The sequence below is a fragment of the Glycine soja genome, chromosome 13, assembly GCF_004193775.1.
Source record: "Glycine soja cultivar W05 chromosome 13, ASM419377v2, whole genome shotgun sequence".
In the NCBI taxonomy this organism is placed as follows: Eukaryota; Viridiplantae; Streptophyta; class Magnoliopsida; order Fabales; family Fabaceae; genus Glycine; species Glycine soja.
In genome coordinates this window covers 21,401,012-21,426,447 of record NC_041014.1, presented here as the reverse complement: position 1 = coordinate 21,426,447, position 25,436 = coordinate 21,401,012, and the positions used below count along the sequence as shown (strand labels likewise).

General features: G+C 27.5%; 2 protein-coding genes across 3 annotated transcripts; one reads left to right on the top strand and one right to left on the bottom strand.

Moving 5' to 3' along the window:
* Positions 1 to 219: 219 nt before the first annotated feature.
* On the bottom strand, positions 220 to 10,505 carry LOC114381482 (cadmium/zinc-transporting ATPase HMA3-like). 2 transcript variants are annotated; one of them, XM_028340748.1, is made up of 10 exons: positions 10,382 to 10,505; positions 9,858 to 10,142; positions 8,018 to 8,275; positions 5,034 to 5,131; positions 4,159 to 4,414; positions 3,880 to 4,017; positions 3,308 to 3,635; positions 2,889 to 3,091; positions 2,480 to 2,682; positions 220 to 2,217 (listed from the first exon to the last, which is right to left on the bottom strand). In XM_028340748.1, the coding sequence occupies exons 2-10, from the start codon at positions 10,045 to 10,047 to the stop codon at positions 601 to 603; spliced, it is 3,291 nt and encodes a 1,096-aa protein (XP_028196549.1). In that variant the 5' UTR covers positions 10,048 to 10,142; positions 10,382 to 10,505; the 3' UTR covers positions 220 to 600. The 2 variants fall into 2 exon arrangements, with proteins under 2 accessions (XP_028196549.1, XP_028196550.1); XM_028340749.1 differs by having other exon boundaries at positions 9,858 to 10,087; positions 10,382 to 10,479.
* A 2,855-nt stretch (positions 10,506 to 13,360) lies between these two features.
* On the top strand, positions 13,361 to 14,299 carry LOC114381701 (probable sugar phosphate/phosphate translocator At3g11320). Its single transcript, XM_028340929.1, has one exon. The coding sequence runs from the start codon at positions 13,874 to 13,876 to the stop codon at positions 14,297 to 14,299; it is 426 nt and encodes a 141-aa protein (XP_028196730.1). The 5' UTR covers positions 13,361 to 13,873.
* The last annotated feature ends 11,137 nt before the right edge of the window (positions 14,300 to 25,436 follow it).

Sequence of the window (25,436 nt, the reverse complement as noted above, 5' to 3'; positions counted from 1 at the left end):
ATTATTGAATTTTGTACTTTTCATATCATGAGTAATTTTTAATTAGTTAACACTGTAAAAATCATTATATTATCAAAATTAAGCTAACAATATATTTCCTAGAAAAAAACAAGAGATCATCTAAACTTAATGGTAGTTCAAGTTCATTACTTTTTTATGATGTAAATTGAGTCTATCATTGGAACGAGTTAAATAAGGCACAAAAGGAGCAACACACAATTGAGATGAGATTGACATATAGTTGTCAACTTCTTATATTAATGTTAATGAGTACTACGTTCATAGTATAGTATATAAGCAACATATATTAAATATAAAAAAAGGAAGAAGCCCTTAACATATATCCAAACAACTGCCAAAGTGAATTCCCCTTCTCCTTTAGGAGCCCAATTCCCTATAACTAAAACCCCAAAATAAAGGGCCATACCAGACTTACGTAAAAATCTATGTTGGTCATGTCAAGCTCCTCAAACTATATACATGAGCAGTAATATTTTACGGGCTTTCATTCATGTCACTAAAAATCTTCTAAATAAATATAAATTTGCAAGAACAAGCCAGCATGCTGACATCTGTTGCTTACGCTGGAGTCAACTGCACCTATTCTGTAATAATTTCTGACAAACCTCCTACAAATCTAGGTCTTGATGAGTGACCAAGTTTGGCACAGCATTCCTTCATGTAGCTCTTGCAACATCCACCAACTTCTCTCTTATTTAAACCATCACAAACATGCATAATTGGAGATTCCTTGCATTCTTTTGAAGAGTCCTCGTTTCTGCAACATGCGATGTCTTCTCTCTCATTTGAACTCTCACAGCCACACACAGCAGCCAAATTCCCGCATGTGTCTGAGCAGTCTTCCCTGCAGGAACCTTTTCCTTTCTCCTCCAAACTTGAAGCTAATTCAACATACTCAGTGATGATGTCAATGGATATTTCACCTGTCTCATGCTTCTCAAAATCAGAATGACAACCTGATTTTTCATGCTGGATGTCATGGTTGGATCTTAAAACATCTTTGGATTCATGGTCTTTCAGATTTTCACAACCATGGATCAGGTGGCAATGATTATGAGTAAATTGTTGGCTTTCTTTTTTACAAGGGAGATTGAGATGGCAAGGAGAACTATGTGAAGCACTATCATGAGTAACCTTGTCAAGATTTTGGTTGTGGCAGTGCTTTGTCCCATGGTTCTTATGTCCCAAACAACTACCATGCCTTTTTTCTGCAACTGCATGATTATCTTCGGTGTCATGCTTGTGGACTCCATCGTGATTCTTGTCACATCTTCCATGATGACAGTGATCATGTTCATGGAATTCATCACTTCCTTTACATTGATCATGAGCCTTCATGGTGTTACAATGGCTAACAATTCCACCAAAACTTGAATTTGAAGAGCAGGGTGGACATGTTGAGGAACATGTTTGTGAGGCACACTTCTGATGATGTTGATCATGTTGACTATGTCCATGATGTTCACGTTGATCGAGTTGGTCATGATTATGATGTTCATGTTGATCGTGTTGGTCATGGTTATGTTGTTCATGTTGATGTTGATGGTGATGATGATGAGAGGAACTACCATGAGCACCACCACATTTCTGAGGTTGGGACATCTTTTTTGTCTTGTCTGAGCAACAATGCTTGTGGCTATGATGCTCATGTTGATGTTGTTGATCATGCTCATGATGATGGTGATGATGAGAGGAACTACCATGACTGCCACCACATCCATTTTTGTGGTTATGTGGTTTAGTAGAAGATCTACAACATTTTCCTCCATGGTTGTGTCCTTTTCGCAGAAGTAACATGCTGTTAAAGATGACCAATAGACATGTTCCAACATCAGCCACAACTGCTGCCCAAACAAGTGGATGACCACCAATGGCCAAACCAAGAATCGCAGCCTTAGTCATGATTGACAAAACAATGTTTTCTAACACTTTCCTACGAGCTTTTCTTGCAAGTTTAATGGCTTCTGGTATCTTCCTAATGTCATTTGACATAAGAATTATATTGCCTGTCTCACTTGCTAATGCAGAACCTGAAATGCCCATTGAGATTCCAATATCAGCTGCAGCTAATGCCGGCGCGTCGTTTAGGCCGTCTCCAATCATGGCTGTTGGGCCTTCCTTCTTAAATTCTGAGATGATTTTGACCTTGTCCTCTGGCAAAAGTTCTGCATGGACTAACTCCAGAGAATGCCCCAGCTGTAGATGAAATCAATGTTGCAATTAGTATTTAACTCAGGTTCCATGACTTCAACTTGTCCATGGGAAGTTAATACTTAATGCTAACAGTAGAGCATATTCAGATATCTATGCATAGAAAAAGGAATTGCCTAGTGACATCTTCGAGCATAAAAAAAAAAGTTCAATTCACTTGACAAAGCATATAAGTTCAGAATGGTGCAGCTTGCTACAATTTAGCCACATTATATTCAGAAAGGTTTAACCATATAAAATCACACACCTGCTCCTGTGCTTGCATTGCAGCAGATTGACTATCTCCAGTGAGCATAGCGGTTTTGATTCCCAATGACTTCAACTGCCCTATTGCCTCCTGAACCCCTAATCTGCAGGTATCTGAAAGAGAGAAAAATCCAAGTGGGGTTGCTCCCAAGTATATGTATCCAGTGGTCTTTCCTCTTTCAATTTCACCTTGTAAGATAGGAACTGCAAAACAAAACCATCACAAATCACAATGAACACTTCACTCAGTTCCAAGAAACAGAAGAAAAAAAAGTGTTGACCTCTAGAGAGCATAAACCATAGGGGTCAGTTGTCATTAGCTAAAAGGGATATTGAAATACATTGTAATCTCTTTCAAAAAGCATGATAGTATTGCTACCAAGTTACACCTCAATGGAAAAGGGACTCACCTGTTTCAGAACCAGCTCTTGTGGCAATTTTTTTATTTCCAATGTAAATAACTCTGCCTTCAATTTTACCACATATTCCTTCTCCAGGGAAATTTTCAAATTCTGTCACCTTTTCTGGCTCTGGTTCAACGGAGAGAGACCTTCCATAATCAACAATTGCTGCTGCCAATGGATGGCTTGACTTGCTCTCTATGCTTGACACCCTGAAAAGTTGAATCTAAACTCATTGATCTCATAATTCAACTATCTATTTAATCTACATTCAAAATAGCCTTCAGAAATTTCCTGACAAGATTATAGTATGTATGCTATTAGCCTATTAAACACACATAAAATCTATCACTATTATTAAGTTTACATTTCAAAGAAAGATGGATAGAAATAGCAGTGTAAGAGGGGGAAACAAGAGCCATCCTTACCAGTAAGCCAATGTGTTCAAATCAATGTCATCTGAAAGAGATTGAAAATGTGTGACCACAAATTCACCCTTCGTTATGGTACCCGTTTTGTCAAAGGCCATGACCTTAATTTTTGCAAGTGTTTCAAGATGATCACCCCCTTTGATGAGAAGACCTGATGTGGCTGCTTTGGAGTAAGCACAAAAAGTTGCAACTGGCGTTGAAAGGATGAGTGCACATGGACATGCACTTACTAAAACAACCAGTGCAAAATGAAGCCAATGTTTCTCATTATGTTGTTTTAACGCAAGTGGAATCACCGCTACAAGAGCTGATATGATTACAACGCCTGAAAAAACATTACCAACAAAATGTAAGGACAATGAAATTGAATGCAAGCAATAAAGCAATTACAGAAAAAAGAAAACATGACCATAAAGTTATATATCACATAAAGCTGTGTTCATTGTCAAAAAATGACCTTTTATCTCTTTAACATTTGACAACAACTTACTAAAGACCATGACTATTCAAAATTAGTTTTTCAGTTCAAGAATGATTAAAACAAATGTTGCAGATTATGTATGACTAACCTGGGGTATAAAACTTGGCAAACTTGTCAATCAATCTCTGAATGCTGGTTTTGCTGTTTTGAGCTTCTTCAACAAGCTTGGCCATTTTAGCCACCACACAATCCTCAGCTAGTGCAGTAGTTTTCACACTAATATAACCTTTTAATCAATCAAGGAAAACACATTGACTTCACCAACTTGGTATAGGAAAAAACAAATATCAACTTTTTTTTTCTCCTTATATTTTCTCTAGCAAGCACTAAAGACACATTAAATATAATTGAAACTAAGAATTTTTACCATTTAAATTGATGGTGCCAGCCCATACAGTAGAATCCTTTTGTTTTGCCACAGGGAATGATTCCCCAGTCAAAGTTTTCTCATCAACTTCACAGGTTCCATCTAAAACAACTCCATCAATGGGTATCACCTCGCCTGCTTTAACTGCTAAAACAGTGTCTATTTTCACCTCATCAGCATCCACAACCTCTCCTGTTTCAGCTATGACTGCTTTTTGAGGGGTTATGTTCATCAACGATGACATTACTGCATTTGCCTGAATCCAAAGACATTGTATTTAGAAGCTTTACAATACTTACTATGAGAATTGAAACAGAGAACCCTGCTTTTGTGTTCTATAGAGAACATCAAATGTAAAACATTGGCTCATTGATTCAGTTTTCTTCATTGCCTATATAACGATGATAATAATAATCCTTTCAGTCTCAAATAACACATTTTGCACACTTTTTTCTAATCAATAAGGCAATTAGTCTTCTTTTGTATAGCCTAGATTGTTTAATGTTCTTACCTATAGCATGAGAATCATTATTAATAAGCATTCAACAAAAAAAAAAAATCAGTATTCATAAGTATATTATAATGATATGGAACGTGTATGTGTGTTTGAACAGCGGTCACTTCAATTATCTAATAAAGCTTTACAATAGAATCTGGGTCCACTTATTCTTTTTATTAATTCAAGAATGATACATTAATTCTTGAGCCAGTGTTAAGCATGAATAATAAATAAATGAATGAGTACCTTGATTAATTCAAGAATATGTGTGTTTGTGTGTTCGAACAGGTTACCTCAATTATCTAATAAGGGTTTACAATAGAATATGGGTCCACTAATCTTGAGTCAATTTTAAGCAAGAAACAGAAATAAATACCTTATGACTTGCCCTTGACTCTAGCCATTCTGCAATTGAGAAGAGGAAAACAATGGTGCCTGCTTCCAAATAATCATTCATAACAATTGTCCCAATAACTGTCAAATAAAAAGAAATTAGTGGGACTGTGACATCCAAATGTCTAAATGTTAATCAGTGTGTACTAACCACATTAGTTAAGAAATTAAAAGTAAAAATATTTTTATTAAAAAGTGAAAAATTGTTATGTTCATGATTTTTTTAATATTCTTCTACGATTTATATAATAAATATTTTTTCTTATTAATTCTTTAATTAATGTACTAAAAATACTAGTTAGCAAGACCCTTGTTATAGTAATATTTGTTTAATAAGTAGAAGTTAATTGTATAACAATAAAAAAAATACCCTCTCTTTCTTGAATTCTATATTTTAAAAGTTTCAAAAAAAAAGTTCTATGTTTTGAACAGCTAAAATATATAACATATAGCAACAAACCTTTTCTCATTGGAATGAGTCGGTTACATAAATCAAAGTTTAATATTGTTAGTGTAAAAAAAGTACACTATCAACCAATCAACCAATCAAAAGTTATAATAAATATGATTTATAAGTTGTGATTGAATAATAATGTAAAAAATAATTATACTGACAAAATATAAACTATTTATTATAAATCAAATAATGTCACGATATTATATATATATATATATATATATATATATATATATAAAGTATTGGCGTTTATCCGCATTTATAGGCTACCCTCTATTTGGTTTAAACTCCCAAATAATGTCCTTACTTAAGGCAAGTTAGTGGTTACCCATCTTTTTTAATTTCTTCTATAAGTGGCTTTCCAACTTTCTCTCTAATGTATTTATTTCTAGCTAATCCTATATCTTGTCTTGTATATTTACTCATCCAGCGCAATTTTCTGCTCTACATTACATTGCATTTATTCTCTTATTAACTTTCTATTGCAGGTTTTATATAAGCAGCAAAGATATAATTAAAAGAAATTTAAAGTAAATCATGTTTATCTTAGAAATTCAAAATCGATATTATATATATTTTAGCATATATAACATTTATAAGTTATATTAAAAAAACAAAAATACACCCATCTCTACAAAAAAAAATACATTTACTCATCTAATTACTTAATTTGGATACCTATGGCTATGCTACTTAAGAATTTCTGATCTAGTTTGATTCCATCACGTCTTGTATATGTAAGACGAAGTTAGCATATATCTTCTTTCTAGTTTGTTTCTATCACATGTTTGATAGCTTCTAGCTAGCAAAGATATTTTGGGGGTCAAGTTTGTCGCTTTCACGTCGCTTCAATAATACAAGTTCTTACATACACAGCAAAAAATACTTTGTGCAGTGTGAATTATACTTCTAAGTTCTAAGGGCGGTTTCATCAAACATAATTTTGGGATGACATGCCATGCATGCCGGTTTTATGAGCAAACTGTAATGTTTGTTACATGGCAGATTTCCAGCATGTTAATTTGGATGCGCTTCACCAAGCACATTAATTTGATGCTATTTTTCACGTCTTAACCCAAGCTAATTAATATATAGTTTCAGCTTCCGTAATACACTGCGTTGTAAATGCACTTTTCAAACACAACACTTTATATATGACAAATTATGTGTAGTTTTATTTAGTTTTAAGGATTTATTGTTTATCATTTTGCATGACAAGAATATAGGAAGTTGTTTAAGTTTCAAAAATTGAAAAAGAGAATCGTGCATATGTGTTACAAGGATATGATCGAGAATCTTATCATGTGATTCTTCACATAATTATCTTAAGTGACAAAAGAAATAAATCTAAATATATAAATATTTTATACAAGACAGAATCTGTGTGTCGTTATTTAAGATTTTTGTTTTGACGAATTGTTTTGGGTAGAGTTTGAGTTTAATGAGAAACAAGAGTATTGTTTCAAGAACTATTATCATTTCTTTATTACAAGTTATTGTACGGTTGCTTTTACATTTCAATTAAATAAGAAAAATAGTTTAAATAAAAGTTTAAAAGCATACGTTATTAACGAAAATAATAATAAAAAATGAATAACTAATTTAAAAAACAAAAATAAATAAGGGTGCGTGTTACTTTAACGGAAGGTGTGCTGAAAATTTAATCACTCCCAAAAAAAAATTTAAGTTCTATCATGAATAATAAAAGGAAAGAATATACAGATTTGAATGTGAAGGTCCTTTTCTATTGCTTTTTTAGAATTTTTTATTTAAAATATATTCAAAAGGTTTTAAGATAAAATAAGAAGATTTTGAAAATGCATTCAATACTTTTTAAAAGTTAAAGGGTAAAAAAATATTAAAAAAAACATGGCAGAAGTGGTTTTTCAAAGTTTATCTGAAGACATCATAAATCATTATAGAAGTTAAAACTTCTATTTGAAGAAATTAAATATTCTATAGTCATTATTTTTTGTAAATATATGATCCAAAATGTGTTATATATAGTTAATCTAGCATCTCAACCATTTTTTTTCCAGTTCATCCGCATTGGAAGTTTCTCAATTGATCATGAATCTCAAGAAAATTAAATAATTGAATTGTGAATCAGGCAGCAGTACGTCCAACTAAACATTCACAAACTGAAAGTGTAGGGAAAAGAAAATACCCATTCCATTTTTTTATTAAATGTTCTCAATTCAAATTTATGAAGAAGAAAACAAGGTCTGCCCTTTGTCCACTAGTAAAAGGGCACAACGAAAGTAGGGATAACTTTTTTATTTATAGTAATTTTATAATTATAGAAACTACTTTCTCAATCCACCTTGTACTTACGTGCTGCCAAAAAGACATCAACTAATTGCCGTATAGTATAAGGACCAAAAATAAATATTGGAAAGGCATAGTGGTGGAGAGTATAGATAATTATGTATAAAGTCATACATTCTAATTTCAGTGTAATCATTGTACCACACAAAAAAAAAAATCTAAAAATAGATGAAATTAATTACCTGCTATAAGCATAAGAATGTTGATGTCCAGCCTAAGGTTCCGAATGGAGACAATGGCCTTTAAGATGATTGGGTAGGCACCCACAGCAACCGCTCCTAGTGCCAAATATTTTAAGGGATGGAACACAAATTTGAGGAGAGAAAGCAAAAGTAACACACCAGAGGCAATTGAGTAAGGGCTTGGCCATCTCTTTTGGTGCTTTTCGTCCCCATACACTCTGATATTTGCTTCTAGCCTTGCTTGATTCAGTGCCTTCACTGTCATCACAACCGTTCACAAGCCATTATTTATTTTGGCCTTATTATGTGAGATAGTTTTGCAAGAAAATCAATTCTTTTTTTTCTATAAAAAATCTAAAGGTGATGACCATATAAAGCAAAAGGATATAAACAGCCTAACTTTATTCATAGTGCACAAATGCTACAGATAGGACTCCTTTTTCCACTAGGTAAAGTATGTATAACTAATTACTACCGATGTTACAGTTGCACTCCTTAATCTATACTAGTAGTACCTAAATTGTAGTGTATATTAATATAATTTCAAATTTATATACAACATGATAATGCAAAAAAAAGTAAGAATAGCAATTGTTGCAAAAATAAATTGTGTATGTAAGAAGTCAAACCAACATGCCAAATCCTCATACTCAATAGTTTTATTAGTTTATGTAATGGTTACGGCAAGTATTAAATATTGTTTATTCACTAAAGTTTTATTTTATATATATATATATATATATATAAAACGGCCACCCTTTATTTAGAGCATGTATGATATAGGATGCAATTATTATCTCTCATCTCATTCTAATAATTTTTCATTATTTAGATTTTGAAATAATTAATGTTAACTTAATTTTTAATAATAGAAAACATTTAAAGTGAGTTAAAAGAATTAATTTTTTTAATAATAAATTAAAATCACCTTTAAAATGTAAATACATATAAGTTATTAAAAAATTGTGTCTCTGTCCTTAAAATCAATTTTCTCGCTAGTGAATTAATCTTAAGAACCCAAAATCTAAAACATATACAGCACAAAGTTTGCAAATCTATTTTACTCACTGCAAACATGATATTTGTAGACTCTAATCTAAAGAAGCACATTTAGTCATTATTTCTGTCCAGATGAAAAAGTTAAGATAAAGGTGTATTTCCCTTTTATTAGTAATGCATCTTTAACATCATCACGTTACGTTTTTTTGGGTAAAAGGAAACTTTGTGAAAAGATGACAATGGTGCTCTTATTTCATGGAAAAATGATAGGGAAATACGCAAGATCATCAGCAAAAGCAAGCCCCTTGTGTGCTAGCTTTCAGCACGGTCAAATTGGCGTTTCTCAACTTTTTGAAGAAAAACATTTTTGTAACTTATTCAGACAATTATTAAAAAAAAAAAAAACTAACTATTTCCCGTAACTAGTAAAGTACCAAAAACTCGTTTTCATAACTAACACATTTAAACATAGAACAGAATATTTTACCCGAAATTCGATAAACCATTTCAAAAAAGTTAGGTAATCCACTGTGGAATGGTCCAATCAATGAAGGTTAAGCATTTGCCCAATTCCCTTCTCTACCGCATGTGATCAAACACAAGTGCATGTGTGCCACGTCGGATATGTGACAATTCTTTTAACACATATCTTACTATTAATTAAAATTGATTAAAAATTATTAAATTAAACAAAAAAATAAAGAGTGAGACACATAAGAAATTTCAACCAATTAGAAAGTTGTGTTAAAAGACGTGTTGCTGATACTTTTCTGCATATAGAATAACAAACAAGATAATCAAAATGAAAACAAGATGAACTGATTTGAGAGAATAATTTTACCAATTTGAAGTTGCGAAATGACAAGAGTGTCATGGACAACAATGACAGTTCGTGATGGAACGATGACTGAAACTTCTTTGATTCCTTCGAGAGGTTTCAAGATGTTTTCAATAAGAGGAACCTCCGAGGAACAGCACAAACCCAATACATCAAAGTAGCTCTTCTGCACAGCTTTCTCTGCCTTATCCATGATGAGTGAAATTCCAAAGCTTTGATTTTTATCAAAATCCCTGCCACCCCAGAAGAACAATCACCCCAAATGAAACTCCTTTAGGATTCAATTACCTAATTATATGAAAGGAAAAAGGTATTATTATTATTATCATAATGTGAAAAAAAGAGAGAAGAGCTGAATCAGAGAGCAAAGAGAAAAGAGAGGTATGTACGACTGAATAGAACAAGAAGTGCCCCATACTTACTATATAGTAAAATTAAACCGTTAAATAAGGAAAATAGAAGCATGTATCATGATCCAACATAGGAAGAGAAACGGTTAAGACTAATTAAAAGAAAAAGAAAACCACCTTCAATTCTTCTAAGCGCGCATAAAGATAAAGAATGTGGTGGTGATGCCAGTGGTGTGAAGCGGTGAAAGAGGAATGGGAGCTTAAGTAGGCAACTTCTCGGTGGGGCATAAAAGGGAAAGAATTAAAGATGCACTAAATCAAGGACAAGGACGGGAACACAAAAAAAAATATTTAAATGAGTTTTTAGTCTTGTAATATACTTTTTATTATTATTAATTATTATTTTGATTGTTATAAAATATATATTTTTTAAATAGTCTTTGTAATATTCTTTTTTATATAGTTTCGGTCCTAATTATTTGTTTTAATTAATGCTTGTAATATATTCAGTTTTTGGTTTTTGTACTTGTAATATGTATATTTGTTTTTAGTCTTTACCAAAATTTTTGAAAGGAGCTAATTCAAAATGAATAAAATATTATAGGACTAAAAAAAATTACTGCAAGGAATAAAATAAAAAAATATTGTTTTTACAAGGATCAAAATCAAAAAATTAATATATTATAGAAACTAAAAATACTGAAGAATTATGCACGAATCACTCTGCCAAATTTCAATTATTTTTTACTATGCAAGACTTTTCGTTTTTTTAGGGGTGTCTTCCCTGTGTGGGATGAGACAAGGGTATGTAGTGGAGAATCAACAAGATTAATGGAATCCACCTATGAATCCACATTTTCTTGTTATTTTTAATTAGGACAAAGGATTTAAAACATTCAAACTAAAACAAAACAAATTAAAACATAATCTTTCTTTGATTTACTCCACGAGGTGCATTCACATGGGAGCTGAATGTTTGTTTTGCAATGAGCAGAAACTATGATTAATTTTAGTTTTATTGTGACTGTGCATTTCCTAAAGGGTCGAGAAACTAGAAAGACAGAAAAAACTAGGAAAAAAAATAGGAAATAGTTAGTTTTAAATTATATATTATTTCAGTTAATGTTTTTTAACTCATATTATGATGATATAAGTTTCGATTATATGTATAATTAGATACAGATGAATAAATTTTACAATTGAAGCTTTCATATCCATGCAGATACACCAGAAAAATACGATTCATGCTAAACTTTTATTACATTTTTTTTAAATGTATCCACAGAGTGACAGAGACATTTTTATTTGAGGTACTTTGGGTTCAAAACAAAATTAAACCTCAATTCATCACAACAATCATGTTATAAAGGATTAGTCATTTTTTTGTTGCCAGATCCAACCTCATTTATAACTTCTCACTTTATCCCTGTTTTCTAGCATCCTACATATGACAGACGTTTTACACTTTTGAGGGGGAAAAAATAAAAGAGTTTATCTCTAAATTAAATTAAAAAAAATTGTCTTAATTTTAATTTAATTTAAATAAATACGATTCTAATGTGTTGCAAATTAAATATAAGCATTCATTTTGATTAATTTATTTAAAAACACATTTTTAAGTTACCATAATATCTTATTAAAAATAATTATTTCTTATGATTTTTTTTTCAAGCACCCACTAGTTCTTAGCTGATAATGTCACCGACTTCTTTTTCCTTCCCTTTTGTGATGGCTTTTCTAGCAATGCACTACACTTTCTTTTGTATAGAAGCACATATTCCAGTACATTTTGCTGTTGTTGTTTCTTGACAAATTCAAATTGAGTTGTTTTTTTATATAAATGCATATTGTTATCACAGGACAAAAAAAATTCATATATCGAAAGATAAATCAAATTAATCAATTTAAAATTAAGTTATTATTAGCAACCTGAGCAAGTCACAGGTGACCTCAATCCAAATTCAAGAAAATGAGAGAATACTAGCAAGCCAAGTTATATAGCGTTGTTTTACCTTTGAGATTGTTTGCAACGCCTGAGAATTAAGAATATATTTTTTTAACAAAATAATGTGATAGAATATAGCGCTTTATAGATGCCAGTTTAACTGGGTAGTGTAACACATCAAAATCTCATTATCATAACTCTTTTTTTGTTATTAAAAAACATTTTTATTGACACAATCATATTTTTTTTTTTTTTACAAAAGACTATCGTTATCGTAACTTAATATCGGTAGTTAGGGACAAATTTAGAAAACAGACAAGGGAAGAGTCAAACAAATTTTAGCATAGATAAATTTTTAATTAATGCAGTGTTCACACTTCTTTTTGTGCATGCATCTATGCATTTACATAATTTTTTTAACTTTAGATTACTTTAGAGATATAAACTAAAAGAAAATATAAAATAAAATTATTGTCATTGTCAAATAGTTAGGAATATGCGATAAAATATATAACAACGATAAAATCGTGGGATAATCAATAAAACTATGCGACTTACAAGTTACCACCACCCGTCCCTTTTTTCTATTTTTACCAAAGAGATATATATTCAACATCGAATATGTTGGAAGTGGTGCAAATAATATCTTTTTTTAGGCATGGGAATATTGTCATAAAGAATTTATTCATGGTATTGCATGCAAATTGTCAAGGATATAATAAAAACATCTAAGATGTAACACATCTTAATTCAAACACAAAAAAGGAAAACGAGAAAGAGAGAAAAATGAGGTTTTGTGATGTGTCTGAAATAAGATATGAAATGTGATATATATAAGGTGGGAGGGGAAACGAAAAAATTAATTAGAGAATTAAATTGGCAATAAAAACACATTTATGAAAAATAGTAATATGATTTGGTAATTATAACAATTAAATAATAGTATAAAACTTTGCACGACTCATTATTATATGGGAAACTTTCATCTTTTGTTTGTTACTTTGAAAGCACACATATCACAAAATGGTATATAACCACATGACTGATGAGCTAAACCTATCTCAAGCAATGGGGAACTTAGTCTCTTGTGATAGCTCCTTTACGCACCGTGTGCAAGTTTTGGTAAAAAAAAAAAAACAAATACATCACGTTTGTCTGATTTTAAAATTAAAAAATTAAACGGTTAAGATCGATTAAAATATGATGAAATTGTTTACACTAGATCTTTTTTCTCTCTCCTCCAAGCTTCTCCCTCCTTTGGTCTCCGACCACCCCTCTCTCTCCTCCGAGCTTTTCCCTCCTTTGGTCATTGGCTACAAGGGCCACCGCGACGTCTCCGGCGACGAACGTTGCCGCATCTCCATTGACACCAACATCATCCACGACCCTATCGTGCTCTTCCTTGACGAACCAACCTCCGGCCTCGACTCCACCAGCGCCTTCATGGTCGTCAAAGTCCTCGGTGTCTTCATTGCCAGCGGGGTAATATGCTCGGAGGAGAGAGAAAAAAAAAATCCATGGAGCGGCAATTTTTTTCTTCTCCGGAGCGGATTCTCAGATCCATTGAGCAGGCTCATATTATTAAGCCAAAGCCTCTCAGATCTGCTGTGTCGGCGTGACGGAAATGAAGTCCTCAAGTCGTCTCTTCACGATTGGATTGGTGTCGGCGTGGTACTGCTCCAACATTGGGGTACTACTCCTCAACTAGTACCTTCTGAACAACTATGGCTTCAAGTATCCTATCTTCCTCCATGTGCCACATGATCACCTGCTCCCTTTTTAGCTATGTTGTCATCGCCTGGCTCAAGATGGTCCCCATGCAGACCATTCGCTCCTGCCTCCAGTTCCTCAAGATCGCCACCCTCAGCCTCGTCTTCTGCATTTTCATCGTTTTCGACAATGTCTCCCTCCGCTACCTTCCGGTGTCTTTCAACCAAGCCGTCGGCACCACCACCCCCTTCTTCACCGTCGTCTTCGCTTATATCATGACCTTCAAGCGTGAGGCCTGGCTCACCTATCTCACCCTCGTCCCCGTCGTCACCAGTGTCATCATTGCCAGCGGGGTAACATGCTCGAAGGAGAAAAAAAAATCTCATATTTTTTTTATTTTATCCAGTGTAATATTTTCATCATATCTTAATCGATCATAATAGTTTGATTTTCTAATTTTAAAATCGGACGGACGTGAAGCATTCTTTTTCTTTTTACCAAAACTTACCCACAGTGCGTAAGGAGTTTCACTTACGCACCCTAGAATTCGTCGGGTTTCAAACTACAACCAAATGTCATTGACTTGATATCTAACCCGATCAAAATTTTATGGGTTGGGTCAAGCTTGTACAATTTTTGTAATAAACCCAGCCCAAACCAATTGGCCATAAATGGATTGGATTGGATTAATCATCCATGAATACTTAAAAATGATTTTTATTTTGTAAAGAATAAATTTTTTCAGAAAATAATTTATTTTTGTCCAAAATTTTGTAAATATATAATAATTAAATGTCCTCAAAAGAGATCAAATTGTGATAATATTTGATTTATAAAAGTATTGATTTTAATGTTGATAGATATTTTTATTTTAGATAAAAAAATAAAATATTATATTAAGATAAGAAAACATAAAAAAAATCAAGACAGAGATAAAAACAACAACTTAGAAAAGAAAAAAAATTATGAGTGATTTAATTTAATAATTTAATAAATTGTGTGATTTACATTTAATAATTAGTTAAATTATGTGGTATGAATTAGATCGGATTAAAAAAAATAAAATATATTATGATGAAATCAAATTTAATTGGAACACTAAAAAAAACTCAACCCAAAATACGATTGGTTGGATCATAGTAAAACCGGATCCCTAATCCATACCATGCCAAATTGGTTAATTATTTAGGACATTTATTTCACAAACTATTTCTTTACTATTAGGAATATTTTTTCTCATAAACATCTTATGGGGATGTTATTCTTGAATATTTAAAAGAGAAATACGGTATATCTTATAATAATTATTTTATTATCTTATATCAAACGTGAGAATAAATTTTTTCAATCTCGTGATCCCAAAAAATAAACAAATAATCCATGAAACAAACATTGTCCTTAAAAAAAAGAATGCAGTTAAAGAAACAATATAAAGGGGTATCTGATTCACGTATGCAAAAGCCATGTGAATGAGGTCGAAAAAAGGAATTGCAATAAATAAAATCAAATCAAATACCGGACTTGGGTTAATGCTTTGGTTCCATTAAACAGCAAAACGTACAATGCAAAAATGAGAATCCAAATATGCTATAACTATACCCTTGCTTATATCATTTGATTTGTCATTTATCCGAACACAAAATCGATCGTTTCAAACTTTTAAATTCCTCATCTTACTATGAAAGGCATTTTCCTCATGACCAGGGGTTCAAACGAGTTTCAGAGTTAATTTGGCCAAATCAGGTTGAATAGGATTTGCGAGTTTAAAAAAAATATAAGAATTTAATGATCATACTCTTAAACAATTTTAATCACAATTTATCTAATAAGTTCATTAATTTTTATAATAATTATCCGACATACTACTAACAGTTATTAATTTTTTATTAAATTTATATGGTCTGACGATTCACTTACAAACTAATGTGACTCAACGGAGAGTCGGATCAAGATGTGCTAATTATTATTTTTTTAGTTTATCTATTTTTCTTTTTTAGTTATTTAAGAATTTTTATTTTATCGTTTATTCTTTGAATTTGATGTTATGAATAAAAATTATAAATCTTTTATATTTTTTCTATTTTTTTATATTATTATTTTATTTTTTACTTTTTAATTTTTGAATTAATTAAGTCACCCTGAGTAAGATTGGTTTGATTTGCATTTTGAGATATTTATGGTAATAGATGTAAATTTGTTATTGTTAATGATTATTATTATACTTTATTAAAATTAAAACTAAAAGTATTATAATATATTTATTTTGACTTTTACTCATACTTTAAATGTTAAAAATCTATAAAATTATATTTTGTTTTAATTTTTTGATAATATATTTATTTAATATTATTTTATAAATTATTTAGTTATTATTAATATCGATTTGACTACCATTCAACCACGGATGAATGATTAATTAAATCTTAAACTAATACTTGACTTGTTAAATAATCAATCCGATTTTTAAATAAATTATATGATTATTTAGAAAAAAAATTAAATTACTTGCAAGAGTATGGTGTAAAACAAAATTTCTAAGAAATAGAAGACACGGATTAAAATTATAATTAAAACATAAGGAAAGTAAAATTTTCATTCTCTAAATTATATATTCTTATTTTGATTAATAATATAGGAATATATTTAGAGAAAAAATATTTTATATCGATAAATATTTATTATTAACTTGTTAGTTTTTGTTAATAGAAAATAAAATATTTAATACCCCTGAACTTTAACTCTTTTACAAATAGACGCCATAAACTTTAATTTTTTTGCACGGAAATGTGGAGATAACAAAATTATTTTACATTAGTACATGACGTTAAACTCATTTTTTTACATTAAATGCTAATTTATTGCTTAGGTTTAAGTCTATTTTACTATATATAGATATAGTTATAGATATAGAAAGTGTATATGTCATTATATATATTGGAAGTGAGTTATTAATAAATAGGTAAAATATACTTCCTTCCTTCGTTTCATTATAATTATCTTGTAATAAAAAAAATTGTGTTATAAAATAATTCTCATTTTAGTTTTTCAATGTCACATTAATTACTTTTTTCATTTTCATCATTTATATATTAATGATAAATTATAAAAATTGAAAATAAATTAGCGATATAAAATTAATTTTATAAAATTATTATTATCTTTTATCTATTTTTTACTTTTTACTTTTTTTATCTAAGTAAAATAACCTTGAAAAATAATTATTTTAGAATTGAGAGAGTATTTTTAAGTCAATAGAAATACTCATTTATTTTTTATATCAAAAGTTAGAAATAGTAATGAATTTTAACATATAGTATTAGATAGTATTACACTATTGCCTATGCTCGAGTCAATGGGAATAGATATGCTACCTTTAAAAATTGACCAATGAAGTGAATTTATGACAAAAATAAATTAAAGCGACCCGAATATTAAGATATCAAGAAAATCCAGAAGTTATACTTACAGTTTCTAATATTTAATGAAAATATATTGAACAACTATTTTCACTTTATTTTTAAATTTTTATTTTATATAACTTCATAAATAATTAAGAAAAAACTTAAATGTAAATTATTCAAATTTTAATATATATATATATATATATATATATATATATATATATATATATATATATATATATATATATATAATGTTGTTATGATTACTTCTTTGCAATAATAAAATTTTAATATATATAAATATTACATTAATAATATTAAAATTACTTTTTCCTTGCAAAAAATATTAAATATTACATAAATGCTTAGGTTTAAGTCTATTTTACTAGATAAATAGATGGATTCTTAATTAAATGGTATTATCGGGTTTAGGTTATGTAGGCCATCTTGATCTTTAAGCGTCAAATAGATTGATTTAAAGGATTAATATAGAAAATAATTATCTTGACTGGATGTTTGACTTTGATTATTTAGATTTTTTTAATTTTCAAAATATCTTTCAATGAATTTAATATTACAAATTATTTTGAATGTAAAATAAATAACTAACACATTGTTTATTTGTGTTAAGTCAATGCAGTCAAAGTGTTTTTGAGGTCATTACAATTCAAATACTTTTGCTTTTTAATTAACACATTGTATCCCTTCCATTAACAAAAATTAAAAATTAATATTGATTTTTTTTAAAAAAAAATCAACACATTATATTTACTTACAGTTACCTATGCACAATTTGTCATGACATATAATTTTATTAAGGATAAAGTATATTGTAGTTATCTGATAAATTTTCAATTTTTATTTTAGGTTCATAATAATTTTTTTTATTATATAAGATTTCATATAAAAAAATTTATTTTAAAGCTTTCTCATCAATTAAGTAATTATGAGATACTTTATGAATAAATATTTCCAATATAATAAATAAGTAAGATATATTATGCTATTACTTAATTAACGGTAAAAATTTAAAATAAAACTTTTAATATATTAGAAATCTAATGTAATGAAAAAATTTATAAGAGACCCAAAATAAAAATATTCATTTACCATGAAATTAAAACATATTTAAGTTTTTATTAAATATAATATTGAATGGAAGTGGGATTAAAGGGCTAATTGAATATAGGAGAAAATTAAAGAGATTCAATAATGGGTACAATTTCTTGAAAACTAAAATCACAAAATTGCTTGAAGATTAAGAATGCAGTTAAGTTTTTTTTTTTTTTTTTTTCTTAATTAGTTGAAGTTCCAACTGATACCAACTTTTCTCACCTCAACGGAATCCAAAACCATGAGCGACCATCAGCCATCGCCATGGTAAGAAAACAGCGAAGCAGCAATTGCAACCAAACTACTCTGTGTAAAAGTTCTCAGAGATTTGAAAAGGAAGATGCTCTTTGAATCGTCCGCACACAAACATACACGTATGTTTTAACGATTTTTTTTTTTTTATTATCTTATATTATATGCTATATGCCTGCAGGTTAAAAAATGTTATTTATAATGATAATCATGTAACTTTCTCGATAGTTAATTAAAATTTATTAAAAATACCTAGTTTTAGTTGTTTGTTCTCATTTTTATTTAATGAACATCTATCATAATTTTATAAATTTCAGAAAAATTTAACTAATAGAAGAAAATATACAAAAAATATGTTCTTTTATTACAAATTTACAACCATGTTGAAATATTAGGAAAAACAATTCAAAAAATAATTCTTGACTAAAATTTAAGAGTTGTAAGAATTCAAAGCCAGACTAATTGTCCACAACGTTGAGAGCAAGGGAAAAAGATCTTAGATATTTATTTATAGTAAAATAAAATAAATGATAACATATATTAATTTTAGAGAAGAAAAATATAATTTTTAACATAAGAAGAGAATGTAATATAATTTAAATATATCTTAAAAAAGTGTATTCTACTTTTATTTAAACGGTACCTCATAGGCCCAATACCATTAAACCGCATTACATGCGCGAAATCATACCCACTTCTCCATCGTAAATCTATACAACTCAAAGATACCTTTCTATTTTGGAAAAAAACACACACAATTAGGTGTAAGCTGATTTGACTTTTTTGAGGTGGATTGAATCATTGGGTTAAATTAATTTTATTTTAATAAATTCAATTAAAATTAAAATATGTGACAAATTTAGGCTTTGGATCTGAACAAAACTCAACACAATTCACGTATAATTAAATTATTAGTACATAAATCCTAAATTAATTATACCTTATTTTCAAGATAATTATACATTGTTTAACATATTATTTTGAAGTTTTTTATTTTTATTTTAAGGTAATATATTATTTTATGAATGATATTATGAGTATATATTTATGGTTTATTTTTTTCTTGTTTATCATATGAAATAATACAATGTTACCTGAATTCTAATTTTTAAAAATATCAGTGCTATTCTTGAGTTTGGAGATTTTTTTAAAAAAAATCCAAGACTTTAAAAAAATTATAATTTTTTGATGGTTCAATAATTAACACAGTCCAATATAATTAAAATTGAATTGGATTGACAAATAAAGAAAATACAAAACTAACTCAGTTAAATCTAGTCGGATAACATCCGTGTTCCTTCTTCCCTTAAATAAAGGAGTTTGTTATCATAATAACAAATTAAGCTTAAGGCCAATGCTAACGGTATCTTTTTTGGGTATAGAGTTTTTTTTTTTTTGTAAAGTGACTAGTAGTATATGATTAAGGAGCTAAAAATATTTTATTATTAAAATTATTATGAATTAAATAACTTTTTGTCTCTATAAAATATAAAGTAGGAAGTTTTTTTTTATTTAGTCTATTAAAGATTTTAATTTTAATTTTGATTAATAAGTTTTAATTCCTATTATCAAATAATTACATTGAATAATAATGTAACAATAACGTTAACAACATGTTATCTTGTGAGATCATTAATGACATAATAAATATGGTTTGCAAACATTATCATTATTTTCAAGACAAAAACAGTATAATTAACGAAACTTCTGAATAATATATCTTTATCTTTTTATATATGTCTGTCGTGGTGGAGCTGATATCAGTAAAGAAGGCATTGAGTATGGCGTGAGAGCAAGACAAGGCGATGCTTAATTGAAGTGTCAAACTCATAGCAAACACTTGATTAGAGAAGTTTCAGACATCATGATAATGAGTGTGTATCTGTTGCACATTTTTGTGCACCACCTGATCAGAATCATCTTTTTTATTAGAAAGCTCTGTTTGGTCTATTTCTGATTAAGGCAAGCAATGATTATAACAATGACTAAACCCAGAACTTGAAACGACTTGCCATACATTAGACTATGGGTGTTTAAAATCCAATCAAACCTTTTGTAAATGGTTAAATCGATTTTAAAAAATAAAAAATTATTTAAATTGAAAATCATAAAAACAAAAAATCTCATATTCTTTTTTGTTTGATTTAGTTTTTCGATTGTCTTATAAAAATCGAATCAAACCAAACGAACTATATATTATAATTATATTAATTTTTATTTTAATAATAAATATTAAATAATTTATTATTTTTTGTTTTATAATATGTATTTTACTTTCATATGTTAAAAAAATGTATTATCATTGTTAAAAAATATTATTAAATATTAAGTGATGCATAAATTATTATTATGTTATAAAAATAATTTATAATAATATTTTATATTAATTTTAAGTTGAAATGAAAATAATAATTTTTAACTAAAATGAGTTAAATAAAATTAAATAATTTATTATTTTTTCTTTATTTTATAATGTATATTTTATGTTAAAAAATGTATTATTATTGTTAAAAAACATTATTATATATCAAATGATACACAAATTATTATTATGTTATAAAAAATTTTATAATATTTTATATTAATGCTAAATAGAAATGGAAATAATAATTTTTAACTAAAATATGGTAAACAATATTGAATAATTTATTATTATTTTCTCTTTTTTATAATGTATATATTACTTTCATATGTAAAAAGAATGTATTATTATTGTTAAAAAAATATTATTAATTATCAAGCAATGCACAAATTATTATTAAGTTATAAAAAGAGTTGATAATAATATTTTATATGAATGCTAAGTAAAAATGAAAATAATAATTTTTAACTAAAATATGTTAAATAAAATTGAATAAAAATAAAATTAATTTTTAAAATAAAATAGCATATATAATAATTATGTAAGTTTAGTTGATAGAATTAAATTATGAAGATAAATTTAAAAAATTGTAAACCAAACTATAAAACATTGATTTGATTTAGTTTGAATATGAAGTTATATTTAAATTAACCAAACCACACCACAAATACCCTTAAATTATACATTAACCCCATTTATTATTTGTTTTAGGGAAAAATAACAAAAAAAATATAAAAAGGATTAAAAAAAATACTATTTGTTTGAGAATAAAAGTTAGAGGATTAGAGCTTTAAAGGAGCAGAAAAAATAGTTTTTCTTCTTCTTGTGAGACCCACAGAAAAAGAAGAAAAAAAAACTTCTCCATGCCTCAAAAATCAAATTGGCATCAAAGAGGAGAAGATCTATCGCCTTATTATTTTAGTTTTAGTCTATTAAAATAAATTATGATATAAAAATAACAATTTTACGTTAAGAAATATACCAGGGTAAAATGTATATTTTTTTTACTAATATAAAAAAAATCATATCTTTTTTCATTCATCTAAATGAGTAGAAAAAAAACTCTTTGTTCTTTCCTTTTTATTTCTATCCTTCAAAAAACATAATTTATTTATTTTATTTTTATATTTTCTACGCCTTTTCCTTTTATTTATGTCCTCTTTATTTTATTTTTAATCTAAATAAAATAATTTAGTTGGGATACATGGGTTTTTTCTCATGATAGTCAACATTCATACTTTTTATACTTGATATAAAGTTATCCTCTATATATATATAGGTCTCTATATATATAGGTATGATTTTATTGAATGATATCATTTCACAATTCCATTTTCATTTTTTAAAAAATTATAATTAAATGAAATTATTCAATTATTCATTAAATAAATATTATTTTATTAAGTAAATAGATTCTATTTTATTATATATTCATTCTATTCTATTTGGGTATTATTTAATTATTATTCTATTTCTATAAATAATTATCTTATTATAAATACCTAAAATATATAATTGGTTGATTAATTCAATTATTATCGAATTTATATTTACCTAAAATATTATATAATTGATTGATTACCTCTAATATTATTATTATTATTTTCATTTTTAAAGATATAAACTAAAATATTATTATTACTTCAGTGTAACTTAATTATTAACAAACAAATTAGGTTGTGTAGTGTATTCTAATTGTAGATTATAACTCATTTTTATTAATAAATATAAATATTTATTATATTGTCCTTCATATCTAAAATCTCATATATATAATAGATTAGAAAAAATATATAATTGATTGATTAATTTAATTATTGATTGGTAATTATTATAATTGATTCATTCATATATTAATAGATGGGTATATTATTAATCTTTAAAGGATTTTTTTTCTATCATAGTAAATAAATAAAATATTTTCATCAATTATTTTGTAACACCTGCACAAACACAAAGACTTGAACCATAATGGCTTGATCAATAAGAATAATTTAATTATAACATATTATCATGTAAGTTTTGGTGTTATATCTTCTTCTGTATTATTTCTTTGTTCTTATATATTTAGTTTTTAAACAAAAATCACACAATATTTTCTCTCTCCCATTTTTATGTTTCGTCATTCTCTTCTTCTTTTCCATCCATACCAACGATGCTGACATTTTATACTCCTCTTATAATCGATTCTTTTTATAACTTTCTAAAATCTTGCATGATTTGAGTTTTAATTATAAATACATGAGGGTGCATTTTTATTTTCAATTTCATTATTACTTTCTCTTTTGAAATAGCTAATTGCTTACACTTTATATACCTTTCATTTCATTCAGTTTCAACGAACAGATTGATTATACAAACAAGAAACACATGCATTGAGCTTTTTATTCTTTCTTTACAGTATTTTTTTTTCTTAAATATATTTTTACTCCTTTAAATTTGAATAATTATTTTTTTGTCCTTAAAAAATTAATTTATTTTTATTAGTTCCTTAAATTTTAAAAAAAACTCCTTTTAATCTCTTTCATTCTTTGCGCTAATGCTATCTCAATTTATGATAATTTGTCATTGTTAAAAATGCTTTTTTATTTGATTTCTTTAAAAATAATTTGTGTCAATTTAAAAGAGTTCGAATATATAAAAAAATGACAACAATTCTACATCTATCTATTTATTTTTATTCTTTAAAACTAATAGAATATTTTAAAAACGACGAGTCAAATATTTTGACAGTTTAACATCGTTAGAAGTCAAAATCGTTATAAACTGTAAAACTATAAACATATTAAACAGAGACGAGGTAAAAGTAGTTTTTTAAAAATTTGATCAACTAATAAAAATAAATTATTTTTAAGGACTAAAAAAAATAATTATTCAAATTTAAATGACTAAAAACATATTTAAGTCTTTTTTAATCTTTTTCAATTTTTTTTACATAATTTTTTTAATAGTTAGTATTGAAAAATTATTTGTTAATGATATTTTACATTTTCTTCACTTTCTAATTTATTATTATTTTGATATTAAAATTATTTTCAATTAAAATATTATTCAATTATATAATTAAAATTATATCAATAAAATTATATATATATATATATATATATATATATATATATATATATATATATATATATAACACATATATACACACACTCTTCCGTGTCTGTCCACATTCATGGCTTCTTGGTTTCTAAAATTAATTTTTAAATCTTGACCTAAGGAAAAAATTATTCCGGCTAAAATTTGGAGATATACAATTATATATTGAAAAATTAATTTTATGTTGATTGATAAAACATTTAGTTATGTAAAGTAATTCACCTTTACAATTATTGATAATGGCCAAACATTGCAACTTCAGCAGGACAATTTCAAGATTTAACTAATCCTGTGAGCACTGACGCGCATAATTAGCTTTTTATATAATTATGATTTAACTATGCATTTGATTCCTTAATTTAAGTCACCTTTGTGGGGGCATTGCTGAATTTTTAACCTCTGCAATGAGGCCTCTTGTTCCACCTTCCAACTATTGTCCATCTTTTTCATAGCTTTGGTTCCTAATTAATAAATATTGACTTTGTTTATATATAAAAAATATTTTTTCCCTAAATTTATTTATTTATTCAATTTTAAAAATGATATTTTTAGTGTCTCATGTAATAAAAAATCACCACAAATTTGTATTTAAGCAGTAAAAAACCAGTCCGAAAGAACTAAAAGGAATTTTTTTTGAAAATGATGGACTAAAAAAAAATTAAATTTAAGAGACAAAAACAAAAATGACCCAAATTTAAGATATTAAAAACATATTTAAATCTATAATTATTATCAGATTTAGAAATAAAATAGACTTTTATTAAATTATATCAATTAATAAAAAATTATGCTAAACATGACTTCACTTATTTTCTCAAACAGAATAACATTTTGCCAACTTGTAATTTGATTAGTTGTATCTTGTATGTCATATAACCAATGGTTTTAAAATCTTAAATTCCTGTTGTTGCGAGAATATTTACGAATATTGTTTATTTCTTTTCTTTTTATATACATTTTCAGATTTTCTTTTGCAAAGTCGTCGGAGTTGAAATGTGAATAAAGTGTTGGAGCTAGGCAGGGCAATGTGGATGAGATTAGATTAATTGTATTATGAATCATGCAAAATTAAGTATTTAAGATAATTATCAACAAGAGTCGTTATGAGTCTTATAAAAAAATATAACTTCTAATTTGGATTTTATAAATAGGAACAGAGATCGAGGTAATATATATTTATAAAATTATGTATTAAATTTAAAATTATGTAATAATTAATTTATATATGTATGCTTTTGAAATTTGTATAAATAGAAACTATTAAATATTAGAATTTAATTTTTTTAAAATTTAACATACATAATGAAAATATCAATAATTATAAATTAATATTAGATTGATAAAAAT

Coding starts and splice junctions, on each gene's coding strand:
- LOC114381482 (XM_028340748.1), bottom strand. CDS start 10,047: ATGGATAAGGCAGAGAAAGCTGTGCAGAAGAGCTACTTTGATGTATTG. Junction 5,132..8,017: donor CATTCTTATGCTTATAGCAG/GTAATTAATTTC, acceptor TTTATTTGACAG/TTATTGGGACAATTGTTATG. Junction 3,636..3,879: donor TGCCAAGTTTTATACCCCAG/GTTAGTCATACA, acceptor ATGTTTTTTCAG/GCGTTGTAATCATATCAGCT.
- LOC114381701 (XM_028340929.1), top strand. CDS start 13,874: ATGGCTTCAAGTATCCTATCTTCCTCCATGTGCCACATGATCACCTGC.